Source organism: Rattus norvegicus, chromosome 16 (assembly GCF_036323735.1).
Source record: "Rattus norvegicus strain BN/NHsdMcwi chromosome 16, GRCr8, whole genome shotgun sequence".
NCBI lineage: Eukaryota > Metazoa > Chordata > Mammalia > Rodentia > Muridae > Rattus > Rattus norvegicus.
This window is the reverse complement of record NC_086034.1, coordinates 2327758-2353143: the sequence shown is the minus strand read 5'-3', so window position 1 is coordinate 2353143 and position 25386 is coordinate 2327758. Positions and strand designations below refer to the sequence as shown.

At 48.3% G+C, this 25386-nt stretch overlaps 2 protein-coding genes across 4 annotated transcripts in view; both read right to left on the bottom strand.

The window, feature by feature from the left end:
- Positions 1-25386, bottom strand: part of Il17rd (interleukin 17 receptor D) — a 254656-nt gene that overhangs the window by 136684 nt on the left and 92586 nt on the right. Inside the window, exon 14 of the mRNA XM_063275628.1 lies at positions 9205-9298. The gene's annotated coding sequence lies outside the window, so the exon portion shown is untranslated. The remainder of the gene's footprint in view (positions 1-9204; positions 9299-25386) is intronic.
- The window catches only part of Arhgef3 (Rho guanine nucleotide exchange factor 3), a 280324-nt gene that overhangs the window by 235491 nt on the left and 19447 nt on the right, over positions 1-25386 (bottom strand). For all 3 annotated transcript variants that reach the window (XM_017600023.3, XM_006252575.5, XM_006252574.5), the window contains exon 2: positions 9205-9298. In XM_017600023.3, the coding sequence (XP_017455512.1) occupies positions 9205-9248 (44 nt within the window). In that variant the 5' untranslated portion in view covers positions 9249-9298. The remainder of the gene's footprint in view (positions 1-9204; positions 9299-25386) is intronic.

Below are 25386 nucleotides of genomic sequence, written 5' to 3'. Positions count from 1 at the left end.
AGACAAAAACAGGGGGCTGGGGATTTAGCTCAGTGGTAGAGCACTTGCCTAGCAAGCGCAAGGCCCTGGGTTCGGTCTCCAGCTCTGAAAAAAAGAAAGAAAAAAAAAAAAAAAAAAGACAAAAACAGCTTTTCTGGTGCCGACAACCTCCCTACGAGAACACACCTCTCGCAAAGGGTCTCCTTCATCCCTTCCCAGAAGACCAGAGAGAACACAAGAGACAAGAAGAAAGTGCCCGGTGTGGAGCCCTTTCCTACCTGGTGGATTTGAAATGCTCAGGAGGCTGTAATGTCACCACGGTCTTTAGCTGTGCATGACAGTAGGGTTCTGTGTTGGCTGCTCCCCTGTTCTATGTCAGCCTACGGGTGGAAAAGTATGGCTGACAGAAAGACGCTCCTCTAGGAGGAGATGGCACTGAAAGCACCTGATTCGAGATGAGCGGGAACCATCCCGATGAATGCTCTTCGACTATTAAAAACGAACCTGTTCCACACATGAGAAAGAGAAGAAACTATCACTCCACGCACGGCACCCATCACCTTGGAGCAAACCAGCATTTGGCAACGTACACAGACTAGCCTTACCTTCATCAGGTCCAGGCACCTCAGCAAGGGAGGGTTTAGCTATCTGCGTATTACCCTGCCATGGCTCAGTGAGCCCAATGCTTGGGCCATAAGGTTGGAAAAGCCAATTTACTGCTACAGAACTGTTCCACTCCTGTCTGGCAGGAATTTTCTATCAGATTCCCCAGGAGGCAGATTTACATGACGAACAAGGCCTCCACCCTGAGTGGGCAGGTATGCGGACAAGGGCCACTACCTCAGGGCATCGGCTACTAAGTGTCAACTTTGCCAGATGAGTGTGGACCAGGTTCAAGCCCCTCAGAGATACTCTTCTCTTACTTCTGCCCAACATGAGATGTATTCTCAGTGTGAGGATAGGCAGGCCAGCACTGAAGCCCTTTCTAGTACTTACTGAAGAGGTTCACACTGTACTTCACGAAAAAATGCATGTTAAGACAGAGTAACAGAAACATGAATGACGGGGTGGGGGTGGGGGGCAAGTAGCAGGGTCCTCTAGCAAGCTCTCTGTGTCTCCCTGCCTCTTACCTATCTCCTCTTAAACTACAGGCACTATGAAGGCCAAGTCCATTGTTGTGACCCCAGGAAACCTGACAGAGTGCTTCATGCACGGCAGGGACCTGAATTGCTAATCAGTGAAATCATTGAAGGTGAAGCAGAGGCTGGGCACTTACACAGTTCCTTCTTGGCTCTGTGGGTGGACAGAAGAATGGTTTAGCGATAGATAACAGCCTAGGGCCCTGTACTGTGTCTTCCTATATATCAGTCAAGTGTGCAGGAGACAAGCTAACTACTTCTTAGCATACCGAACCCACACATCAACTTGAGGGATGGTGTCTCACCATTATCTCCTCTCATGGACAGGCAGAGTGTACAGGTTAGTTTGGTTTTTTGTTTGTTTGTTTGTTTGTTTGTTTGGTCACAACATAGAGACATGTGGGAGGGGTTGGGGATTTGGCTCAGTGGTAGAACGCTTGCCTAGGAAGCGCAAGGTCCTGGGTTCGATCCCCAGCCCCGGAAAAAAAAAAAAAAAAAGAAAAAGAGACATGTGGGAAAGGGGACCGTCAGTTGAGGAATTTCCCAAAGCAGATGGCCTCTGGCCATTCCTGTGAGTTTGTCTTGGTTGGTCACTGATGTGCAAAAGCCCAGCTCACTGTGGGTGGCACCATTCCCTAAACAGATACATTTGGGCTGTATAAGAAAGCTGGCGGGGCATGAACCAGTGAGCAAGCCAGGAAACGGTGTTCCTCCATGGTTTCTGCTACAGCTCCTGCCTGAGTCCCTTCTCGATCTTCCCTCAGTGATGTACTGTGATCTGAAACGTACGCTGAGATAAAGCCCTTTCCTCCCTGAGTTGTTTCTGGTGTTTATCATGGCAACAGAGAGAGAGAGAGAGAGAGAGAGAGAGAGAGAGAGAGAGAGAGAGTGTGTGACAGGAAATTTCAACAACTGGGAGAGAGCCATCACCATCCCCTGACACCGCCCTGACAGCAGGTCGTCCAGGGAAAGGATAACTATCTGAACTAAGAGCATAACTCCAAGCTCTCCTAGTGGGATTAAATACATACCTCTCAAAACTATAGGACTCCACCCCTGGGGCAGCCTCCGTAGCTGCAGCCCATTCTGCAGACAGGGAGGAAAAAGAGGGTCCAAGAAGATGAGGCATGTGTATGTTTGGAGGGCTTCTGTGCCTGGGAGAATACTGACTTCAATCTAAGACCTAGAATTACCACTGACCTTGGAGTGGGTACTTATGAATCCCTTTCCCTCTTCTGCAAAATGGAGGTGAGCGATTTATCCTTCCCTGGTTTGTTATAAGGTCTGGAGCCAATGAATACAGACAGCCTCTACAGAGGCTCCCACTCCAGCAGATAAGGCTATGCAGAAGTTAGCCACTGGAAGACATGGGGAAGGAAGGGGCAAGAGTTTTTTCCTAACTGCTGCACAGATGAGTTTTATTATTGTCAGTTGTTTGTCTGTAAGATGGGGCCTCTACATGGTCCAGGTTAGTCTCAAACTCATGGGCTCAATCGATCTCCCTGCCCGGGTCCTCTGAACACTGGGCCACCGGCTTCCACAGGACAGTTTCTAAAACACTGTTCTAAGTCCTGCCTTCGGCCAGAACAAGGTTAGATATATTTTGGTGTGGTGGGGGAAGAAAGCAAGAAAACTGATCTTGAAGTTCAGAAGCCTAGATCTGGGCCTTAAAAACACAGCCTGGCCTTTTTCTTCGCCTTGAGAGGTCTTGGGTCCTCATCTGTAAACTGCACACTTGTCTCATGCCCTGGCCACATGTCAGAACTCAGTAGACCCTGAGGATCAGAAGTGATCTGTCCAACAGCTGACTGGGGGTGGCTGGGGGTTGCACACAACATGGACCTCTATTTAGAAACCGGGCCATGCAACCTGATCTTTTAATAGGCTCTGACAAGCCCTGAGTGAAAGGTCTACTTAACTGAACTTTTAGTCAGCACTGACCAAACACATTTGGTGAAAGACTCCATTTTTTTCCCTCCTGGTGTTCCTATTACTGTAAAGAGGAAACTACTTTCTAAGGAGCTGCTTGGGAACACTGGGGAGGGGAGAGGTACAGTGCCTCACTGAAGGTCATGAAAAGGAGGAGCTGCAAACTCTTAGCTGTCACGTTCCAGCTTGTAAAAGTCACCGGTTGAGCTCTGGAGACTTGAGGGAAGGTGAACAGGTTCCGTGCACCCCTTTAAGTGGTAAACAAAGAGCTAATAAAAACCAATGAATAAGACCAGCTCAGGGCTAAAGAGATAGCAGCTGAGAAGTGGGCCAGGGAAAGATAATGACCAACAGCTAGCAGGACGGGGAACTTTTACAGGGCTCTGGGACCCACTCTGGGAGCAATCACAGTGTGGGACCAAACTCTTCCTGGAGTGGCCTGCATGTTACTGCTTCCCAACCAAGTCAGTCCACCAAAGCCATCCCTAAGCGAAGGGTATCAAACATAATCTGTCCAACAGCTGATACAGGGGAGTGCCCTGGGCTACACAGCAGGCCTCACTGCAGCATGCAAGGCCCCTCATTCCAGGAGAGGAGTGCCTAACAGAGTCAGCACACAGGAGTGGCTCACAGTCAGCGAGCAGGTCCTACAGATTCAACCTAACGCAGAACAGTTTGTGTACTGACTTGGTTTTTGAGACAAGGTCTTGCAGCATAGGCTGGCCTGGAATTCAAAAACCTCTTCCTTCAGACTCCAAGAGCGTAGGGGCTAGAGCAGTGGCTCAGCTCCTGCAAAGGACCCTAGCAATCATGTGGCAACCCACAATATATCATGCCTATACCTACATGCAGGAAAACATTCACACACACACACACACACACACACACACACACACACACACACAGAGAGAGAGAGAGAGAGAGAGAGACAGAGAGAGAGACAGAGAGAGAGACAGAGAGAGAGACAGAGAGAGAGAAAGATTTTTATTTAAAATAAATTGGTCCTAGGGTCTCTCATACACTGTGTGAGTGCTCTATCTCTGAGCTTTCTTTGTAACCCTGGGTCTCCTTTTATTTTTTATTTTAAGTCAAGGTTAAGTTGCCTAGACCGGTCTTAAACTCCCAAAGTAGCCTAGGGAGCCTTGGACGTTCAATTCTGTGCCTCAGCCTCCTATTTCCTGGGATTATAGGTCAGGGCCTTCAGGACTGGCCCCTGACTTTCATCATTGCTCCTTAAATGATACAGTAGACTATCAACTATATATTATTTCTGCTGCACTGCCTCATACAGGCCAGCAAGAGCTGATTAACAGATCTAGAAGGCTCTCTGTCTTCTTTGCAGAGAGCCTGCCACTTACCGTAAAGGCTTGAGCACCTTTGAATATTGATATTCGTGAGGATCCTGGGGCCAATTTCCCATGGGCACCAAGCAGCAACTCTAAAGTAATAGTCAAGCCAGAGAGTACTTTGATTTTGAAGACGTGCATGTGTACACAACCTGTGAGTAGAAACTAGGCAAAGAAAGAAATGCCTTTCCTTGGTCATTTTCCTTCAGTGCTGAGGCTTGCTGGGTAATGGAGTGTGGACTGATAATGAATGAATGAATGAATGAATGAATGAATGAATGAACAAACGAACTTGGTCTTTCCAGTTCCTCAGCATGACTGAAGTTCTCACTACAAGCCCACTTCACAGGAAGACTGATAGAAAAGACAAGGAGTTTTCTTCTGAGAATTCTCTTTGCACCCGAGGGAACATCAGAAACTCTCACAACAAAATATTTTCTGGTCATAGTCACTGTGTGCAACAGGACACTTCGCTCGCTGGGGTTTTATCACATAGAAATCTGACGTTCTTGGGCCCCTAGAAGATCAGTTTCCACCTAGAAGAGGAAGCAATCGGAAATGATGGCCATGAATACTGTGAGAATTCTTTGTAAAACCTTGGTTAAAAGACGTTCATAGATCTCAGGAGCAAAGTTGCACTGTGCCGAGAACCGTGTAGCCAGTTGGTAAGGCACTGTCCTCACAAGGTGGGCTGGCTCCGGGCCAGACTGTGGTCCTGCATTATGCTTGTTAATTTGATGTCAATTTGATGCAAGCTAGAGTCATCCAAGAGTCAACTGAGGAAATGAACCCAGATTAGGCTGTAGCCAAGCTTTAGGGCATTTTTCTTAGTGACTGATGTGAAAGGACCCAGCCCAGTGTGGATGGGGCCACCCGTGGGCTGCTGATTGTGGATTCTATAAGAAAGCAAGCTGAGCAAGCCAGTAGCACCCCTAACACACACACACACACACACACACACACACACACACACACACACACACACACGGCCTCTGTGTCAGCTCCTGGCTCCAGGTTCCTGCCCTTCTATAGTTTCTGACCTGATCTTTTGATGATATACGGTGCTGTGGAAATGCAAGCTGAATAAGCCCTTTCCTTTCTCTTTGGTCATGGTGTTTCATCATAGCAATAGCAACCTAAAGACAGGGGATATGTGGGCCAGAGAGATGGCTCAGAGGTTAGGAGCACCGGCTGCTCTTCCAGAGGTTCTGAGCTCAATTCCCATCAACCACATGGTGGCTCACAACCATCTGTGATGGGATCCGATGCCCTCTTCTGGTGTGTCTGAAGAGTGACGGTGTACTCACATACATGAAATAAATGAATAAATCTAAAAAGCAAAGCAAAAGAAAAGAAAAAGGACAGGGGATGTGTACAAACATGTTCTCCACTGACCCACACTCACCAAGTATGCAACTGCCCCTCATCCCAACTCAATTCTCAGTTCTCTGAGAAGGCGAATTGTACCTATCTTTTGCTTCTAGTACCCGTAGGGACATACAATAAATGCCCACGGAATGACTCAACAATTCAACTGATGGGCTGGCTCTCACAAGGAACTTTCAGATAATAAAGTTCTAGTTGTGAACTAGAGGGAGGGATCAGGCTTCTGGGATCAGCCAATCCCACAAGAGGTAGCTTTGATGCTGTGGAAAGAGCCCCAGTCAGTCAGACCCCAGAGACCTGAGGCCAGCACATGCTCCTACAGCTTGAATTTGGAAAGTTATTTCCTCACTATTATGCTTAAACAGTAAGGCATGAAATGCAGTAAATCTATGATTTCTTCCATCTCTGTGTATTTTTAATGATTCTTTTTTTTTTTAATTACAGAGTGGAGGCAGTATGTATGTGTGAGTGCAGGTACCTGTGAGGGCTAAATAGGGTGTCAAATTCTCTAGAGCTAGGGTGACAGGTAGATGTCAGTCAACATAGGTGCTAGGAACTGGACACAGATCTTCTGCAAGAGCAGAACATGTTCATAACCATTAAGCCATCCAGCCAGCCCCCCAAGTTTCTATGTCTTTGAAATATGCAAGAAAGGTATCTGAAATTGCACTCCGCCTGCATTTCTTTTACTTGTACATTAAGCTATGTACTTGGTTTTGAGGTACTGGGGTGGAACCTAGGCCTTCACACATACTAGGCAAGGCTGTATGTACTACTGAGCTACATCTTCAGCCCCTTCTGGAGTTGCTTAATCTTCGAATGACCTCTAAAAGGAAACACTTTAGGGCAGAGTGGCAAGTTAGGTTTACCAAGGACAAGCGAAACACTCCCTCCCCACTCCATCCCGGCAGACTCATTTCTCCTAATAAAATATATTCACGTTCCCACAGCAAAGATGCTCAGCTTGGGAAATCCATCCTCAGGGGGACCTGGCTGAGCTCGAGTGAAGCCTCTGGTCTCCAGAATACACAGAGCAGAGGTGCTGGAGAGACAGAAAAGCCCAGGGCCCGATGCTGGATGGGGACACCGTCCCCTCCTTGGCCACCCTCCTTTCAGCTCCTACTCTCTTCGAGAAGAGCCCCGGACACCCAAGCAACAGCTGCAAATGGCAAAGGCAACTGCAGTCAGGGCATGCTGACGGCAGAGCCGTGCCCCACGGGAGAGCTCACCTCTGAGCCAGTGTGACTCAGTTACTATCTAACAAGAGCACAGGTTAGGAGCTGAGCCTCCAGGAGGAGACCAAATAGTCACGTGTTTCCTTTTTGCTCCTTGGAGGGCTTTTGAATGGGGTCTCATCTGTCGCCCAGGCCTACAAAAGAGGGAGAGCAGCACTGCTTATTCCTTCTAGAGCCCCTGTGAGGATTCAAGCAGAGAAATAGATCAACGGATGCACAGAGATGGGTTGACCCGCAGCACACACTCTGCCGGTCACCGGTGCTGCAGCTAAGCAGATAAGGAAATCCACCTGAAGTTATGAAATCTAACCCCAGGCTCTTCAAAGCCTTCAGAGAGCCAAAAGAGAGGCTCTGCTTCTGCACTGGACCCCCGGGACAGCAGCCTGGATGCTCATCAAGAGAGAAAGCAAAGCTGCATCTGCGTCTGGGAAAAGCCAGGACTGCCCAGGTATGCTGGAGCCCTGGGACTCTGGAGAGATTGCTCCCTGTGAGTACAGAAGTTTATGGGTACCACCGAGAGATGAAACCAAGCAACAGTCCCAAGATGGACTTCCCCAGAGGAAGAGGGAGAAGAAATCACAACCCCAGAGAGGTATGCTGTCCACCCAGCAACAGTAGAAATTAAAGAACAGATCTGAGATTTACAGGAAGTAGGTAAACAGGAAACCTGCTACCCCATTGACAAGCCGAACTGTGATCTTTAAGGAGTGACCTGATCATGTTTATTAGATTCCTAAGTGTGTATTAGGATGATCCAGTGACTCTCCTCCTTGGTAACCACCACAGAGAACCATTAGCTTGCATGCCCAAAGGAATATACCATAGCACACATTCCCGACAAAGCCAGAACCAGTCTAATCATCATGAGCTGGCTCGGCGATCAGTGAGACGGACACTCCTCGTGCTTGGTGTGGCCTGAAAACAAAGGAGACCGGCACAGGCTGCCTCAAAAACATTATAGGATGCACCATTAAATGTTTTAAAGGGTTGTGAAAGAGGCCATCCAGCACAGCATGCATTTTAAAGAGAAGAAATGGAGGGCGAAAGACGGATCCACGGTTGGGTAAAACAGTTTGCTGCCCAAATGTAAGGACCTGAGTTTGGGCCCCCAGAACCCACATATACACTAAGTAGGCATGGCAGCCCACCTATAACCTCTACACAGGGAAGGCTGGAGCAAGAATCCCTGCAGCAAACTGGCTACCAAAACTGGGTGAATCTGCAAGTTCTGGGTTCAAATGAGAGACCTTGCCTCAATGGATAAGGTAGAGAGAGATAAGAAAGATACCTGACCTCAACCTCTGACTTCCATATGCATGTGCAACACACACACACACACACACACACACACACACACACACCAGCAACAACACAACAAAGGCTAAAACAACAACAGAATCAAGGAGAAGAAATGAAAGAATGGCTTTCCATTTATATATCTAGATACCCAGGGAAAGTTCTGGAAGGAAATGTAGATATTATATAAAGGACAAGCATGGACTGCATTGACCATAGGAAAGAACAGGAATGGGTTCAGGACTGAGAATTAAAATTATTTTTTAATTTCTAAAATTAAAAAGTTAGTCTAAAAGAAAGAAAAGGAAGGAAGGAGGAAAGAAAGAAAGAAAGGGAGGAAGGAAGGAAGGAAGAAAGAAAGAAAGAAAAAAAGAAAGAAAGGAAGGAAGGAAGGAAGAAAGAAAGAGAGGGGGAGGAGGGAGGGAGAAATGTCTCAGAAGTACTCATGTCCATCACTGCTTGCTCCTGAGACTGAGCACTCACAAACATGATGTTCTGAGCAGGTGGGACTGTGTCTGGGATGAACATCCACAGTTTTGCACCAAGACACCTAATTTTCCCACTGATCCCAGCTCTTCTGGGGCTGAGAAAAATTCCTCCATATTTAACAATGATTTCTCTCCTCTGGTGGAACAAACAAACAAAAAACAAACAAACAAACAAACAAAAAATGTGAAAGGAGATGTGTGTTTGCAGGGCAGAGGGTCGAGCCCAGAGCCTGATGCATGCTGGGAAAACACTCAACGACCAAGCTCCTCGCCTAGCCCCTTGCAACCTCCAGACTTTTCTGGGTTTCTCCTACCAATGTAAAAAGGCAAGGAGTACCCAGAGACACTGTATCAAGTTGCTATGCTGTATCAAGTTGCTGCAAACATTTTTTTCCTTAACTGTTACCTTTCCTTGTGCTCCTCCATCCCTCTGTAAATGCACTGATTCATCACTGTGAAATGCTCTGCAGACTCAGCTTGCCAGGTCCAGCTCTTCTTTCCTGAAAAACAAAGTGACCAAGGGAATGGATTAGAACAAAGCACAATGACACATATGAAGGGAAATGTCACAGTGAGACCCGGTCCTCTACAAGAACTTAAATCAGGACTTAAATAAGTCAAATGACCATCATTTATTTACACACACAAAGCTGGTGTATTTCAGTCATAAACACACCAAGAGGGCCACATCAGACAATACCAAATGCTACCCAGGATCTCCTCAAATCAATCCTTTCTTCCACAATCCCAAATTGAACATCCCTAAAAATGCTCCAAAATCTAAAACTGTCAGGATGCTAACAAGATCCCAAGTAAAAAACTCTAGACTAGAAACATTGTATTATTCATGAAATCAATGTTTAAAATATTGCATAAAGGTAACTTTAGGCTATGTGCATAAGGTATATATGAAAGATAAATCCTGTGTTTAGACTTGTGCCCTGCTCCAAGATATCTCATTATGGATATGCAGATATTCCACAATCTGAAAAAAAGTTAAAGCATCCTGGTTTCCAAAAGGGATGATAATGTTTCTGAGCTCTCAGCACTACTTTCCCAAGCATCCTTGCGGTATCTTCTATGGGACTATTGACCTGGTACAGGGTGAGGAGCACAGATGATGTCATCACAAAATGACTCCTGGAATGGTACAGGAGCCCTCAGTGCTCATGATGCCTACGTGGAGATCCAAGTTGAAGTACTCGGGAGTAACAGAGGTTAGTGGGGGACAGAGGAGAGACAGGGAAGAACTAGAGAGAATATCCCGTGTGCCTTGGAGGATCCTTCCTCCTCTTCACTCTGGGAGCATCTGTCCCCAGGAGAACAGGAGGCATACTCCCAGCCTCCCCATACAGCCACAGCTCCTGCATTCCTCACCAAGAAGACTGAGGTTTATATCCCAAGAAAGATGCCTTTCATAGACACGCCTCTAAACAGAAACCAGCTACCTCATTTTGTGTTACACTAAAAAGAGCAGCCAGCTTCCACTCTAGAAGGCCATTCTTTTTTTTAAAATATATTTTTTAGACTTACTTATTATATATATTCAGTGTTCTGCCTGTGTGTATGCCTGATCCCATTATGTGGTTGCTGGGAATTGAACTCAGGACCTCTGGAAGAGCAGTCAGTGCCCTCTCTCCAGCCCCTAGAAGGTTGTTCTTAGGGATAGCATATTTACTTCCAACCGAGTGCCTCCTAGACAGGGATGGGGGGTGATGCCGGCCATCTCCGATCAGCAAATCTGCTGCTACAGCCTTGACCACTGAGCCTCAAAGGCCTGCTGGGCAGTGCTCTGGCTTATCAGCCCCATCTGTTCTACGTGGGTCTGACCTCCTCACAGGTTAAAGCACCATCTGATTGACTCGGATCCAGGTGAGAAGGACCAGATTCCTAGGATGCCTGCCCCCAGCCAGCCAGAGCCAGTGTTAGAGAGACTCCCCAGCCCCTACCTCCCATGCTGGTCTTTCATTTAACTTGTAAAGATCAGGCCTTGAGATATTTTTAGTATCTGGATCCCTGTGTGAGGCCACCGATCTGGCTTCCATCAGAACTAACTTCATTAGCTGCCGCCCACGAATTCTGGGACGGGTGGGGCGGGAGTGAGGAGAGCTTACCAGGAAGACAACCGACCGACCAACTGTTGATTTGAGAAAAGGAGAGGGAAAAGAAGCAGGGAGTACAGAATTCTGGGGGTGCCTTAGTAACGCAAAGCAGAAGGGAAATATCAACCGCTCATGTCAGAGTCCCTGTGTGGCTAAAATTGCTCAGCCCACCTCCCTCCAGTCTGGAAGCCAAGATTGCTCAATACCAATGTCTTCTGCATGAAGCACAGAACCCTCCCCCTCATCCTCAATGAGAGTCCGACAATCCCCGCCCTCTCAGCCCGGGGAAAGGGCACCTGGGAGGAGTGGCTAGCTTGATCTGGGATTACAGAAAGTATTCTGTTGCTCTTTTACGTTCTGGTTTTGAGAGAGGGTCTCCTGTAAACTAAGCTGGCCTCCAACTTGCTATGCAAGCTCATAGAACCATGAACTTCTAAACCTCCGGTCTTTCGATTCCCAAGGGTTGGTATTACAAGTGCACACCACCGAGCCGTTTGGAAGCCATCACTCTTCAGCTTGTACCTGAATGAAGTGCAACAATTTCTACCTCAGTACTGAGGGGTGTCGTGGACCAGGTTCTGACCTGGAGGACGTCAAGAATTCACACACCAGACCTAGTAGGGAGGTGCTGCTACTCCCTCACCCTAGGCATCAGGAAATTGGGGATGGAAGGTGGGTGCTTGGAAATGTCAGAGGGTATACTTAGTGTCCCTGAGATGAACACTCCTGTCTCCCAATCCCCAAAATTTTAAAAAGTTCATAAAGAAGAAATGGTCACCCAGACCACAGATACTAAATGACAAACAATGAGCAGGAATGTGACCTTAGGAGTGCCTAAGGCACCAGCCCACAGCCTGCAGGGGAGCCAGGATCGAAGATGTTACAGAGCTCCAGGTGGCCGAGACCTGCTCCGCTCCCAGGTGATGGCAATTCTCGTACTGAGCATTGGACTACACAGCCTGGGCTTTTCTTCACCACTCGCCTTGGTCAGTGAGAGCCAGACAAAAATGAGATGGAAAGTTCTGGGTCAATCGCAAGCCGTCAGCCATCGCAGTTACTTCTCGGGAAGAGGAATCTGGTATGACCACGCCCTCATTCTGCTCCTCAGCTGCCTGCAGTCGGTACTTACTGGCATTTTCTGAGCACTGGCCTCCTGAACATATGGTACTAATGTGTCTGCTGGCTATGAGGTCCTGTTGTTTTGTCCCTTCAAAGTATCTATTCCCAGAAGGCACAGACGCTGGCAAGAAAGTAAAGCCACCAGGACTCAGATTGCTGCTCTTGGAGCATCTTGGGAGACTGTGGTAACATCAAGTCACTATACACACTCAGCACAAGATGTGTTCTAGAATGTCTTCAGTTGCACTTTTCTAAACAGTATTTTCCCATTGCTGTTGCTACACAGATTAAGTAACAAATGTGTCTTAGCTAAGGTTTTACTGCTGTGAACAGACACCATGACCAAGGCAAGTCTTATAAAGGACAACTTTTAATTGGGGCTGGCTTAAAAGTTCAGAGGTTCAGTCCATCATCATCAAGGTGGGAGCAGGGCAGCATCCAGGCAGGCATTGTACAGGAGGAGCTGAGTTCTACATCTTCACCTGTAGGCTGCTAGTGAAGGACTGACTTCCAGGCAGCTAGGACAAGGTTATTATAACCCACACCCACTGTAACACCTACTCCAACAAGGCTATACCTCCTAATAGGGCCACTCCCTGGCCCAAGCATATACAAACCATCACATTCCACTCTCTGGCACCTATAGACTTGTTCAAACACATGAGTCTATGGGGGCCATACCTAAACATAGCATAACGCAAAATATATTTTAGTTCAACTTCAAAAGTCCCCATAGTCTACTGCAGTCTCAACCATGTTAAAAGTCCAAAGTTCAAAGTCTTTTCTGAAATTCATCCAATCACTTAACTGTAATCCCCAAAACAAGACAGGAAACCAGCTGGGCAAACCCCAAACATCTCCATGTCTGATGTCAAAGCGGTCTTCAGATCTCCAACTCCTTTTCATCTTTGTTGACTGCAACAAACTTCATTCTCCTGGGCTGGTTCCCCTCCCTGTTAGCAGCTTTCCTCGGCAGATAGCCCACAGCTCTGGCATCTTGAACATCTTGGGGTCTCCAAGGCAACTTCAACGCTATAGTTTCTTGTTTCAATGTCTGGGGTCCACGCATGATCTTCTGGGCTCCTCCAAAGAGCTGGCATCACTTCTCCAGCTCTGCCCTCTGTAGCACTCTAAGCTCAGGTTGATCCACTCCACTGCTGCTGCTGTTCTTGGTGGTCATCCCATGGTACTGACATCTCCAATATGCTGGGGTTTTCCACTGCAACTAGTCTTCACCAATAGCCTGTCAAAGGCTCTCTTCATGGTGCCAAGCTTCAACTTCTTTGCAAGGCCCCCTAAGTCCTTCACCAACAACTGCAACTGAGGCTGCACCTTCACCAACGGCCTTCCATGGCCTCTCACAGTGCTAAGCCTCAGCTGCTCTTTGTGACCCCTTCGTGCCTTTAAAACCAGTACCAGGTGACTCTTACACATTACCAAAAACCACATGGCCAAAGCTGCCGAGTTCTGCTGCATGCTGGGGCTGGAACATGGCCCCCTTGTTCTATTACATTATCACCAGCTTTCTATTTTTCAACTCCTTGGCTGACTTGGGACTTGCTCCATAGACTGACTTTGAACTCAGAGATCTGCATGCCAACTTGCTCTATTCTAGGTCGGCCTTGAACTCAGAGATCTGCTTGTCTTTGCCTCCTGGGACTATAGGTGTGTGTGTACCTCTATGCTCGGACCTAAACTTAACTGAGTGGAATCTTGCCCAAAGATCACTACTCCCTTAATTCGATTTAATATTTTTTTTCTGTTCTTTTTTCTTTTTTTCGGAGCTGGGGACCAAACCCAGGGCCTTGCGCTTGCTAGGCAAGCGCTCTACCACTGAGCTAAATCCCCAACCCCAATTAAATACTTTTGAACACAGAATTCAACTCCATTCCACTTCCTGGTGCCTCCTTAATACTCACACCATATATTTTGTACTTTTACTTTCTCCCCTTGCTCCTTTTCGTTAAAATGCTGTTTGTGACAGTGGACTCTAGTAACCACACAACAGAACTTACACCAGGCTGTTTTAAGACTTCCTTTCTTTTTTTTAATTTATTTATTTATTTTATGTATGTGAGTACACTGTAGCTGTCTTCAGACACACCAGAAGAGGGCATCGGATCCCATTACAGATGGTTGTGAGCCACCATGTGGTTGCTGGGATTTGAACTCAGGACCTCTGGAAGAGCAGTCAGTGCTCCTGACCACTGAGCCGTCTCTCCAGCCCCCAAGACTTCCTTTCTTAAAGCAATTAGTCTAAATCTCTTCACCTGAGCCTCAGTCAGACTCTTCAGACAATGGCAGCCACATTCTTCCCCCAAAATACCACAAGAACAGTCTCTAGGCCATATACTGATAATCTCCACTGGATCATCTTGGGCCAGGTCTGCACAGTTCAAATCGCTCGCAGCACCAATGTCTCCCATATTCCTACTAGGATGGCCCATTAAGTCCCACTTAAAGCATTCCAATGCTTTCCAAATCCAAAGCCCCAAAATCCACACTCTTCCAAACAAAAACATGGTCAGGCCTATCACAGCAATGCCTCGGTCCCTGGCACCAACTTCTGTCTTAGTTAAGGTTTTACTGCTGTGAACAGACACCATGACCAAGGCAAGTCTTATAAAGGACAACATTAGGGGCTGGCTTAGGTTCAGAGGTTCAGTCTATTATCCAGGAGGGAGCATGGCAGCATCTAGGCAAACACGGTGCAGGCAGAACTACATCTTCATCTGAAGGCTGCTAGTAGAAGACTGACTAGGACTAGGGTCTTATAGCCCACACCCACAGTGACACACCTACTCCAACAAGGTTCACCTCCTAATAGTGCCCATGCATATACAAACCATCACATAATATGTCCTCTAAAAGGACTGCCCCTCCTTCCGGAAGCACTAGAGATCTTTCTTTCTTTTGCATTTTCTGGCTTCCAGAGGCTGACCTGTACATACCCCTCAGTTGATCTCTCTCTCCATCTTCAGAGACAACAATGTGGCATCTTCAAACCTTTGCTCCTCCCTCAGCTCTAAGTGTCATGTCTCAATCTTGGACACTGCCTCCCCACAACTTCCCTCTGTCCCTGGGATGATACTGGCCCCTCTAGAATAACTCAAGACAATTTGGCCCAAGGGAAGATCCTTAACCTAACATCTACAGAGTCCCTCTTGACACCTAAGGTCACCTACTCTCAAGTATTACAAGTGATGGGACCCACGCCCTTCTAGGTCAAGGGCATCTTTGAGAACAGAGGTTCTCAACTTTCCTAATGCTGTGACCCTTTAATACAGTTCCCCATGCTGTGGAACTGTAAACATAAAATTATTTTTGTTGCTACTTCACAACGGTACTTTTGCTATTGTTATGAATTGCAACGTAAATATCTGATATGCAGATGGTCTTAGGGGACTCCTGAGAAAGGGCCATTCATTTGACCCCCAAACAGGCCAGGTTCCCAGGTTAAGAACCGCTGTTTCAGAGGATCTTGTGTAAGTTACCACAAGCCCCTAACCCAGACACTGCACAAAGGTTCATCAAGAGGAAAGCCACAATATGCAACAACTCGAGCCGATGGCACTCATACACTCTTTTTCAGAGAGCCGGGGGCGGTTCCAACTGCCCAACCTTTCAACCATCAGGTCAGTGGTTAGAGGAAAGACAATGTCTGGAAGAGGGCAGAGGATGGCTTTGGGGACTTCTGGCAAACTTAGGTTTCTTTCTCTTTTTTGTGTGTGTATTTTGCTTCTGGTTTTTTTTTGAGACAGAGTCTCATCCTGTAGCCTAGACTAGACTAGAACTCACAGCACGACATAACCAAGTTCTTAGTTACAGTGACACAAGCTTGGAACCTAGCACTTGAGAGGTTGAAGCAAGAGGATGGTGAGTTCTGGTACAATCTGGCCTATGCTGTGGCACAACCTTAGCAAGACCTTGTTTCCAAACAAGGAAAAAAGGAAAGCAGAAGAAAGAAAAAACAAACAAACAACAAACCATGCAATCTGTTTCTGGAGCCCAGCAGGTTTCATAAATATAGAAGTAACAAATGTATCAAGACCCTTCATCAAATATGATCTCCTCATTTGTAGATCTCAGAAATGGACCACACCCCCAAGAGAGACTCGTTCCTGTGTCCCCTGCTATGCACTTTATAAAAACTTATCAGCAGCCAACAGTCAGGGTTTGTCTTCCAGGCTTTTATTGGAGAGAGGAGAGAGAAATGGAAACATCTCTCCCTGTAGTCTACCCGCCTCAGGCCTAGAGCCAAAGGCAGAGATAAAGGCTTATTGAACAGTTAGGTCTGGGAGTACAGGGTCCCAAGCCACCTGCCCCAGATGACCTCATCTCCTCAACAGCCAAGAAGGATGACCTAGAGCCATGGCTATAAAGCAAGGCCACATCCTTCAAGGACAGCTACAGACACTGCACGAAGCAAAGATAACAAGCTAGACCGCTAGCTGCCCATCAGAGGCAGCACACAGAGCCAGCAATGCTGATGACAGGCTTAAACCCAAGTGTTCCCGTCCATCAAGACCTGCTCCTCAGCTAGTTTCCAAACACAGGTTGGTGTCACAGGGACCCCGCAGGGCAGCTGTGGCGGCATGGTATTCTATCCAAGTATCCACTGGCCATCTTTGGCTTTCCCACAGTGGTCTGGAGCATCTTTACGGATACACACAAGAAATGCTTATGCCCCATGAGCTCACAGACTCCTGAGGGTGAGAGGAGAAATGACTAACAACCCAGCCCATCAGCAGGGCATCAAGTGGATGAGGACAGCTCAGAATAGAGGACAGAGCCCCTGTGAAGGCAAGGAAACAGACTCGGGTGCGTCTTCATGGGATGTGACTGAACACAGGAACAGCCGCTTGCTGCTTTGAAGGACAGACAATACCTAGAAGAGGGCATAGGATGGCTTTGGGGACTTCTGGCAAACTTAGGTTTCTTTCTCTTTTTTGTGCGTCTATTTTGCTTTTGGTTTTCCAAGACAGGGTTTCACTCTATAGCCCAGATGGGACTAGAACTCATGATGTGGGGTAACCCAGACTCGGTCTGGACTCAGAGCAATCCTCCTGTCCCAAAAGCCTGTTTTGTGCACTGGAGCCAACACATGCCAGCTTCAAAGCACAGGCAGGTGCCAGGTGTCTCCTGATCCAGATGTACCAAGCTCAATCAGGCCAGACTGGTGCCTCGAAACTAGTCATGGTGGGAATTTAAGCCAAAGAAACCAGAATATACCATAATTCATGGCTACCTTTTTTCCACCTGTCCCCGAAGCTGGCTATTTAACAATCCGAAATATGCACTGTGTGTATGCAAATATGTCTGACACTTGGAAAAAACAAATCCGTGGGGCTGGGGACATAGCTCAGCAGCAGAGCACTGCCATGCTGTGAGTGCAATGCCTAGAACTGGGATGGGAAAAGGAGGCAGGCAATGACAGAGACAGCCTCATTTTTTGAAAAAAAAAAGTTTGGGGTTGGGGATTTAGCTCAGTGGTAGAGCACTTGCCTAGCAAGCGCAAGGCCCTGGGTTCGGTCCCCAGCTCCGAAAAAAAAAAGTTTGCACATGTATACATGTGTGGGGTGCATGCATGTTTGTGTGTGTGCATGTATGCATGTATATGTGTACACATGTGTGTGGAATCCACAGGTATGTTGATGCCAGGTGTCCTCCTTGATTATTTCCCCATATATCAAGACAAGATCTCAGCTAGATGGTAGTGGCCACACATGCCTTTAATTCCAATATTCAGGAGACGGCAGCAGGCTTATCTCTGAGCTCGAGGACAGCCTGGTCTGGTGAGTGAGTTTCAAGACAGCCAGGGCTACACAGAGAGACCCTGCCTCAAAACACACACACACACACACACACACACACACACACACACACACACACACACACACACACACACACACCATCTCCCTTGGTCCCAGAGCTCTGAATCAGCTCTTCTAACCAGTTTGTTCCAGGAATCCCGTCTCTACCTCCCTAATGTCGGGATCCCAACACACCCATCCAGCATTTGCACAGGTGTCAAGGATTCAAACTCTACTCCACACACTTGCAAGGAAAGCACTTTGCCCACTCAGCCACCTCCCTGGCACCCAGTGCTATTTTGAATACCTGCTTCTGAGACGGGATACAGGACATGGAGCTGACTGAAGGTGATGGCAGGCCTCAGTGTCACTAATGATTTTAGGATCTCTTCCATTATTTTCCACATTTGTTTTGTTTTGTTTTGTTTTGTTGTTTTTAAAGCACTGACCAGCTTGGTGTGGTGATAGAGGCAGGGCGATTACAAGTTCAAAGCCAACCTGAGCTACACAGTGAAACTCAGCATAAAAATTAAAAATGAATAAAAACAAAACACCAAACACTAAAGGCACAGCTCTTGCCTGGTGTGCACAAGGGCTCAAGTGCCATCCCCGGACCCACAGGAAAAAGCACCGAGCGTCCCAGCACAATGAGACATAGCAGTTAGGAAGGGCTCCACAGGTGGGAGGTGAAGAAGGCCAAGCCTGAGAGACGCTGCATGTGTGCAGCTCTGATGCGAACGTAAGAGCCTGGAGGGCCAACACGCTGGGGCCCCTCTGAGGAGAGAGAGGGCAGAGGATGTAAGCTCAGCCATTCGAGGTCCCCTGGGCCTCACCAGAGGTGCCCTGAAGGTACCTTCCTCATACCCCTGCCACACTCTTCCCTTACCCTAACCCCACCAGTGTGAGCGGGTGTCTCCCCACCTGCCCGGGTGGGGGTGGTGTTGGTTGTGGTTCCCTGACCGAGCACACTCAGATGTACGAAACACTTGGTGAACAGATGGGAAATATCGGGGAGCTGGGCGCTGTCCCTCTAACGAGGGCGCCACACAGCTGCTACAGCTGGGAAAACAATGCAGCCCTGGTGAGGATCTGACCACACCAGGGTCTCAGGAAAAGACCCTTGGCCCGTCAGCTGTCACCCCGGAGAGAGAAGAGAGCTGCAGACAAGGGCCTGGGGCGCTGGGTTTCCACATACAGTGTCACGATGCCGCAATGCTGAACCAGAGCCAGCGCTGTGATCACACATGCTCCAGCAAGAACTTCCAACTCAGCTCTGCCAGGCAGCCTCGGGGCTCTCCTGAGAGCTTAGCTGCACACAGAGGGACCATCCCAGTTTTCTCTGGGTGTCTGAAGACGGACTCTGTGGGCCTAGCTTCCATCCTATGCTAGTTTATGGAGGCTTGGGTGGAGATCTGGTCAGTCCTCAAGTGAAAGGAACCAATCCCAGATTCCAAGAGAAGAGGGCTTGGAAAGGAAACTCATTGCTGGCCCACAAGCTTCCCTTCTTTAGTCTGAAAGCTACTTCAGCTTCACCCAGGGCATCTCTTCTCCCCCATGTTTTACTTGAGAAAGTTCCCATTGTACAAAATAATCGGAATAGCTCAGCTGGTAAGGCACTTTCTACCAAACCAGATGACCTGGAGTATAATCCCTGGGACCCAATGAGTGGAAGGAGAGTCCACTCCTACACACTGTCCTCCCCTCTCCACATGAGTGCCATGGAAAACACACACACACACGCGCGCACACACACACACACACACACATACACACACATATACATACACAGACACACACTACACACACAAACACACATACATACATACAAGCACACACAGACACACACACTACACACACATATACACACAGACACACACACTACACACACACAAACATACACATACACACAATATAAGCACACACAGACACACACACTACACAAACATACACATACACACAATATAAGCACACACAGACACACACACTACACACACATACATACAAGCACACACATATACACACAGAGACACAGATACACACTTCACAGACACACACACACACACACCACACACACACACACAGAGTAAGTAATGTAATGTTAAAGAGTAGGTGATTCCAGAGTTGGAGGTGCAAGGCCCTCTAGGTTCAATTCTGAGCACCCTGAAGAAAGAAAATGAAAACTCAGTGTGGTGGCAAAGGGCTGTAATTCTAGCTATGCCAGGGGACTGGCACAGGATGACTGTATGGACCAAGAAAGTCAAGACCAGCCTGGGCAATATCATGAGATCCCTAACTCTAAATTAGTAAGCAAGTAAACAGTTTTTTTTTTTTTTTTTTGGTTCTTTTTTTTCAGAGCTGGGGACCGAACCCAGGGCCTTGCACTTGCTAGGCAAGCGCTCTACCACTGAGCTAAATCCCCAGCCCCCAGTTTTTTTTTTCTTTTTTTCGGAGCTGGGGACCGAACCCAGGGCCTTGCACTTGCTAGGCAAGCGCTCTACCACTGAGCTAAATCCCCAACCCCGCAAGTAAACAGTTTAATGCAACACCAAACCTAGAAAAGCCTTGAATTGTATAAAGCCACATTACTGTCCGCCTGATTCTCTCAAGGCCCCTCGTGCTCTGTTCTCAGTGGATGCTCAATACATTTTTCTTGGCAGACAGGAAACACACTGGTAGCTTATAAAACCACGGGAGACCCAACGGTGGGAGGACGTGAGATACCCAAGTAAGTGGACACAGGTCGAGGGTTTCCCATCCTGTGCTGACTACATCCAAGACAAGTCCACTTTCAGGAAGGGACATACATAGGCTGCCCAGGGGTCTGAGGACCACTGTCATTGCTGCCCTCTTCCACAGCGTCGATAGCAATGGAGCCAGGCTCTCTCCTGTGCTCAGCACCTGCTGGGGCTTCCAACTCTCCTTTCTACTGGACCCTTTCAGCAGCACGCACAGCAAAGACTCATCTCCTCACAGCCGAGGACACGCAGGCGCTGAGAAGCCAATGACAAGAAGAAGAAACACATCATCCTAAAAGTCAAGCACACTTATCCTTTGTAGCCAAAGTCCCCAACAGAAGTGGTGGGAATAGAGGAACCATGTAAAATGACCACTAAATGCTCTCGTGCTCAGTTTTCAAATTGAAGCTGCAAAATTGGATCCCCTGACCAGGCAAAGTTCGCTGACCTGACCCTTTGCCTACTAGGGTCTACTGAAGTGATGAGTTTCATGGCGCTGACACATGCCACTCCGGAATTCACTCATCTCCAGAATGGCAGCCCAGTCTGCCACACTGCCAATTATTATACACAAGGGCACATGGACAGCATCCCCCAAGCAGCCAAAAATTTAAAATGCCACAAACAGGTGAGCGCTCTAGAATGCCCCCCTCCCCTTTTTGAGACAGGGTTTCTCTGTATAACTCTGGCTATCCTAGAACTCTCTGTAGACCAGGTTGGCCTCAAACTCAGAGATTTGCCTGCTTCTGCCTCCCGAGTGATGAATGACCAAGGCCCACCCAGAGTTGCACCCCGTGAATGAGGTCACCAAAAGGCCAATGGATGGACACTGTAACCCTCACCTTTCAGAGAATGAGACAGACTCTGGCCTGTGCAGAGTGACCAAGCTCGGACAGCTAGAACTGGACAGCACCATGGAATGACCAAACCTCCCAAAGTCCTAACAGTTCATAGGTTCCAAGAGCGAGTACCCACAGCCTGGGCCTCCTATGACAACCGTCTGGCTGTATGTTAGTGTCATTTTTATACTCTGACCCTCAAGTGTCAGCTAAGAAAGATGGTGCTAAGAGAAGGAGCAACTGTATCCATCTAACGCTGTCTGGCACATAATGAAGTTTGTGGGGGAAATCCTGCAGAACCTAAAATTACCCTGGGAACTCCCGTGGAAAGGTGCTGAGGCCGGTGGCTAGCTATAACTGCAGTACCAAATCACATCAGCCATCGGAACTAGAAGATAACAGGAGGCAGGTGTAGAAGCTGAGGCAGAGGATTCCAGACGAGGCTGGTTATATACTCGGTCACAGCATTCACAGGCGGGGCAGAGAAAAGGGAAAAGGGACCAGGGAGGGGAAAGTGGGGGAGGACTCGAGCCCTACGCTCTTCTAGGGTAGAAGAGTTGTTCCCCAATGGCATCCCTTCTGATGAGCTGGCAAGGAGGAGACCATAACCCAAAGCAAACTGGGGTGGGCGTGGGGGCACAATCAAAGGGGAAAGGAAGGCAGGCAGCAGAGGCCTGTGACTTCCAGATGTGCACACTAGACTGACGCTGTTAGCTGGGCAACAGGGGTAGGCGTGACCAGCTTAAGAAACCTCACTCTCCTACCCTTTCCAGAACACACACTCGTTAAACAGACTAAATGGTTATTCCTTTGTCTTTTCCCTTTAAGCTTCTAATTTGGTTTGCATAGATGAGAGGACCATAATGTGCAAGTGGACTCCAAGCCCATGCTACAAGAACCCCAGGACGACATGATTTCAGGATGGACAGGCTACTAAAACACCTATACTATAAAATCTTTCATGATATAAACTACCGATGGAGGCCTTAAGTTCTAAAGTTGGACTCCCAGAACTCTAATTTTGCTTCCCCCACCTAGAAGCTATAAGACTTGGGAAAGGACTTTTCTGTGCTTCAGTTTCTCCAACTGCAAAAGGGCCCTGTAAAGGAATCAAGTTTGTGTGGGGGGTTTGTGAGGACTCAAGGAAACAGTCAAGCACAAGAACCCACCATGGTACCCCACCTATAGTTCCTCCTTTACAGAACACACATGAGGAGGCAAGGCGACTGTCAGGTAGGCTACCTCACACCTCACTGGAGGCTCGAGCTGGTGAGCAAGTCCCACCTCCAACTTGACAGACACGAGACTTCTGCTGGGCCAACCAAGGCTAGGGTGGCTGGCTTGTTAAAGGGTCTGTAGGATAGACCCAGCAGCTTTGCCAAGGATGGAGGCTAGGCACACCGGAAGGTGAGGAGAAGGCAGATAAAAATACCCTATGAGGAAACATTACAGACCCACCCAGAAGGCAAGACTGTACACGCATAGAGATGTCGGGAGGCTGAAAACCAGCGCCCCAGCCAGTCAGCGAGTAACCCTCCATATCCCTCTTGAGTACTTCAACTCCTTCCTCCTGGGTTGCTGGAGGCCTCTTTCCAGACACCTGCCCCCACCCCACTCCCGACCAACCTTCTACAAGATCTCCTCTCTCCCCTAACTCTGGGCTCCTAGATTTGGGTCAGACACCCTCCAGAATTCCAGATCCCAAAAGATTCCATTCGCAGACAGAATAACTCGGAAGGGAGCACATTGTGAAGTCCTGCCAGCCACACCCAGCCTCTGCCCTGTTTTGCCCATTGCCAGCCCTTCCCCCGCTGTTAGACTCAACTAGGGGGCACCTCTCCCACCATGATGGGCTCTCCTCGCCTGGCAGATGTGCACAGATATCCGACAGCACACTTTCCACAGAGCCTACTGAAAATTTTTGGGGCCTTCCCATTGGGTTATAGTCATTGTGTGTGTGTGTGTGTGTGTGTGTGTGTGTGTGTGTGTGTGTGTGTGTGTCCAACAAAAGGCAGGCAATGGAAATAAATAGATACTTCTCGAGGCAAGGGCTGACACTTCAGCCCCATTGCTGCTAAGATAGGGAGAGAAAGGCTTAGGCCTGGGCAAGGGAAGAGTCATCCTCCCAAGAGAAGATGAGCACAAACTAAAATACTGGGGGTGAGGACTCCATGCGGTTGGAGCATCAGCTGTGGTAAAGAGACTTAGCCTTAGGTTATTACTGGTGATAGAAGAGAAACACAAGAGATCGGGACAACCCAGGCCTTTCCATTCCTGACACCACCTAAAGGCCTCGCCTGGTGACCTGGCGCCTCACCCAGCATGGGGTAACACGCCAGAGCGTGTGGCTTGAGGAGAAGAGCCCTGAATTTCCATGACCGTCACAGGATTTCAGAGTCAGCGTTCAGAGCCTACATGCCAGGGCACAGAATCGCCTAAGCGGAGATGGTTACTTGGCAACAGGCCTATCTGGACCTGGGCATGTGCACTTCTTAGTTCCCAGGGATGAAGGCAGCTTGCTGGGTTTACCTGTGGGAAGCGCAAGGATGCGAAGTAGTTGGTTCATCCAACCCTGTGTGGGAAGCCAGAGCCTCCTGCCCTCCACCAATACAAACAGTTATGAGCAGCCGAACTCACAGGGGGTGGGGGGAGGAGTGTTCCAGAAATACAGGTGTCTGGGCTCTTCTGACTAGAACTTCCTGACAGGAGAGCTGGGAAGCTGATGCCTTCAGAGGCAATTTTGGGTCTGATAAGAGTGACCTCACAGCTTGGGGGAAGGCAAGGTTTGCACAGACCTGCCACCTGCCACATGCAGCTCCTTGGCCGCTGGTACCACAGCCCTACAAAGAGCTGCTGAGGTGCTGGTGCCAAGGAGTGCTGGGAGTGGGATTTGAACCGAGAAGTCTAATCATTTGGCTCCTTCTTCTACCTTTACCTGCTGAGTCTCATGTTCCAGCAGCCAACACCTCTGTCCACGCAGACTTTGAATCCAGAGACCTGGAAGGTGCTTTAACCTCTCTTCTGTCTTAGCTATCAGTCCAATCTGGCCCAAGGCCTGATCCTTCTCCCTCTACTCCCCCCAACCCCATCTCTACACTAACAGCTTCTCCGCTCTGACCCATGGGTGTGTGAAGTCGGCCTGCCAGCCATGTAGCTCTAAGGCTTTGACTATTAAAGGCTCCCAGACTTCTAAAGATACCAGTCTTCCCTTCAAGCTCACCTTGGGGCCTTCCTGCAGGTTGATTCTTCTCTCAAGTGTTGTTCCCTCTCCTTCTCCACCTCCTTAGCCACATGTCATCTTATCTCAGGCCTTTGGTAACAAAACATCTGAATCCAAGCTGTGTCTGTTGCTTCCTCAGAAAGGTTACAGATTAGAGAAAGTAACACCAGAGAGAGACTGAAGTTGGCTTGGGGACAGGTTGTTGATGGTCAAGGACACTGACGTTGTTATGAGGGTTAAGTTTCATAGGAGGGGGAAAGCCAGAGAGTCAGACAGAGGCTGGAAAGACAGGCTCAGGCCAGACTAGAAAGAAAAGACTGCGAACTTTGCATCAAGGAGCACGAACATAGGCCTAGGGGCCATAGCTATAAATGGCCATGAACTACACAAGCAGCCATGGGATTCTGGGAAACAAGGGAGTAACGTGCTTATCTGCGCACGTCTGGCCCAACAGGAAGGAAATGAAGTCCTCCAAGGCTCTCACCAAAGGTTACCATTGCTCAGGTTCACTGAGAGTGACTGCCAACAGTCACACACCATTGGTGGAAATGGCAACCTCACTCACGTCTGTGAAAGGCAATCCTATCAATGGATGCCCAAATTTTAAGTGCACATGCTCTTTGACCCAGAAGTTCCATGTCTAGGAAGGATAGTGACGGCAGCATCCTTTCATGAGCCAAAGAAAGAAATGATAGAAATGGCCACCCGGTGCATCTGTCGTGGAAGACAGACCCTGGCTCCTCTTCCTGCCCCTAGGAGT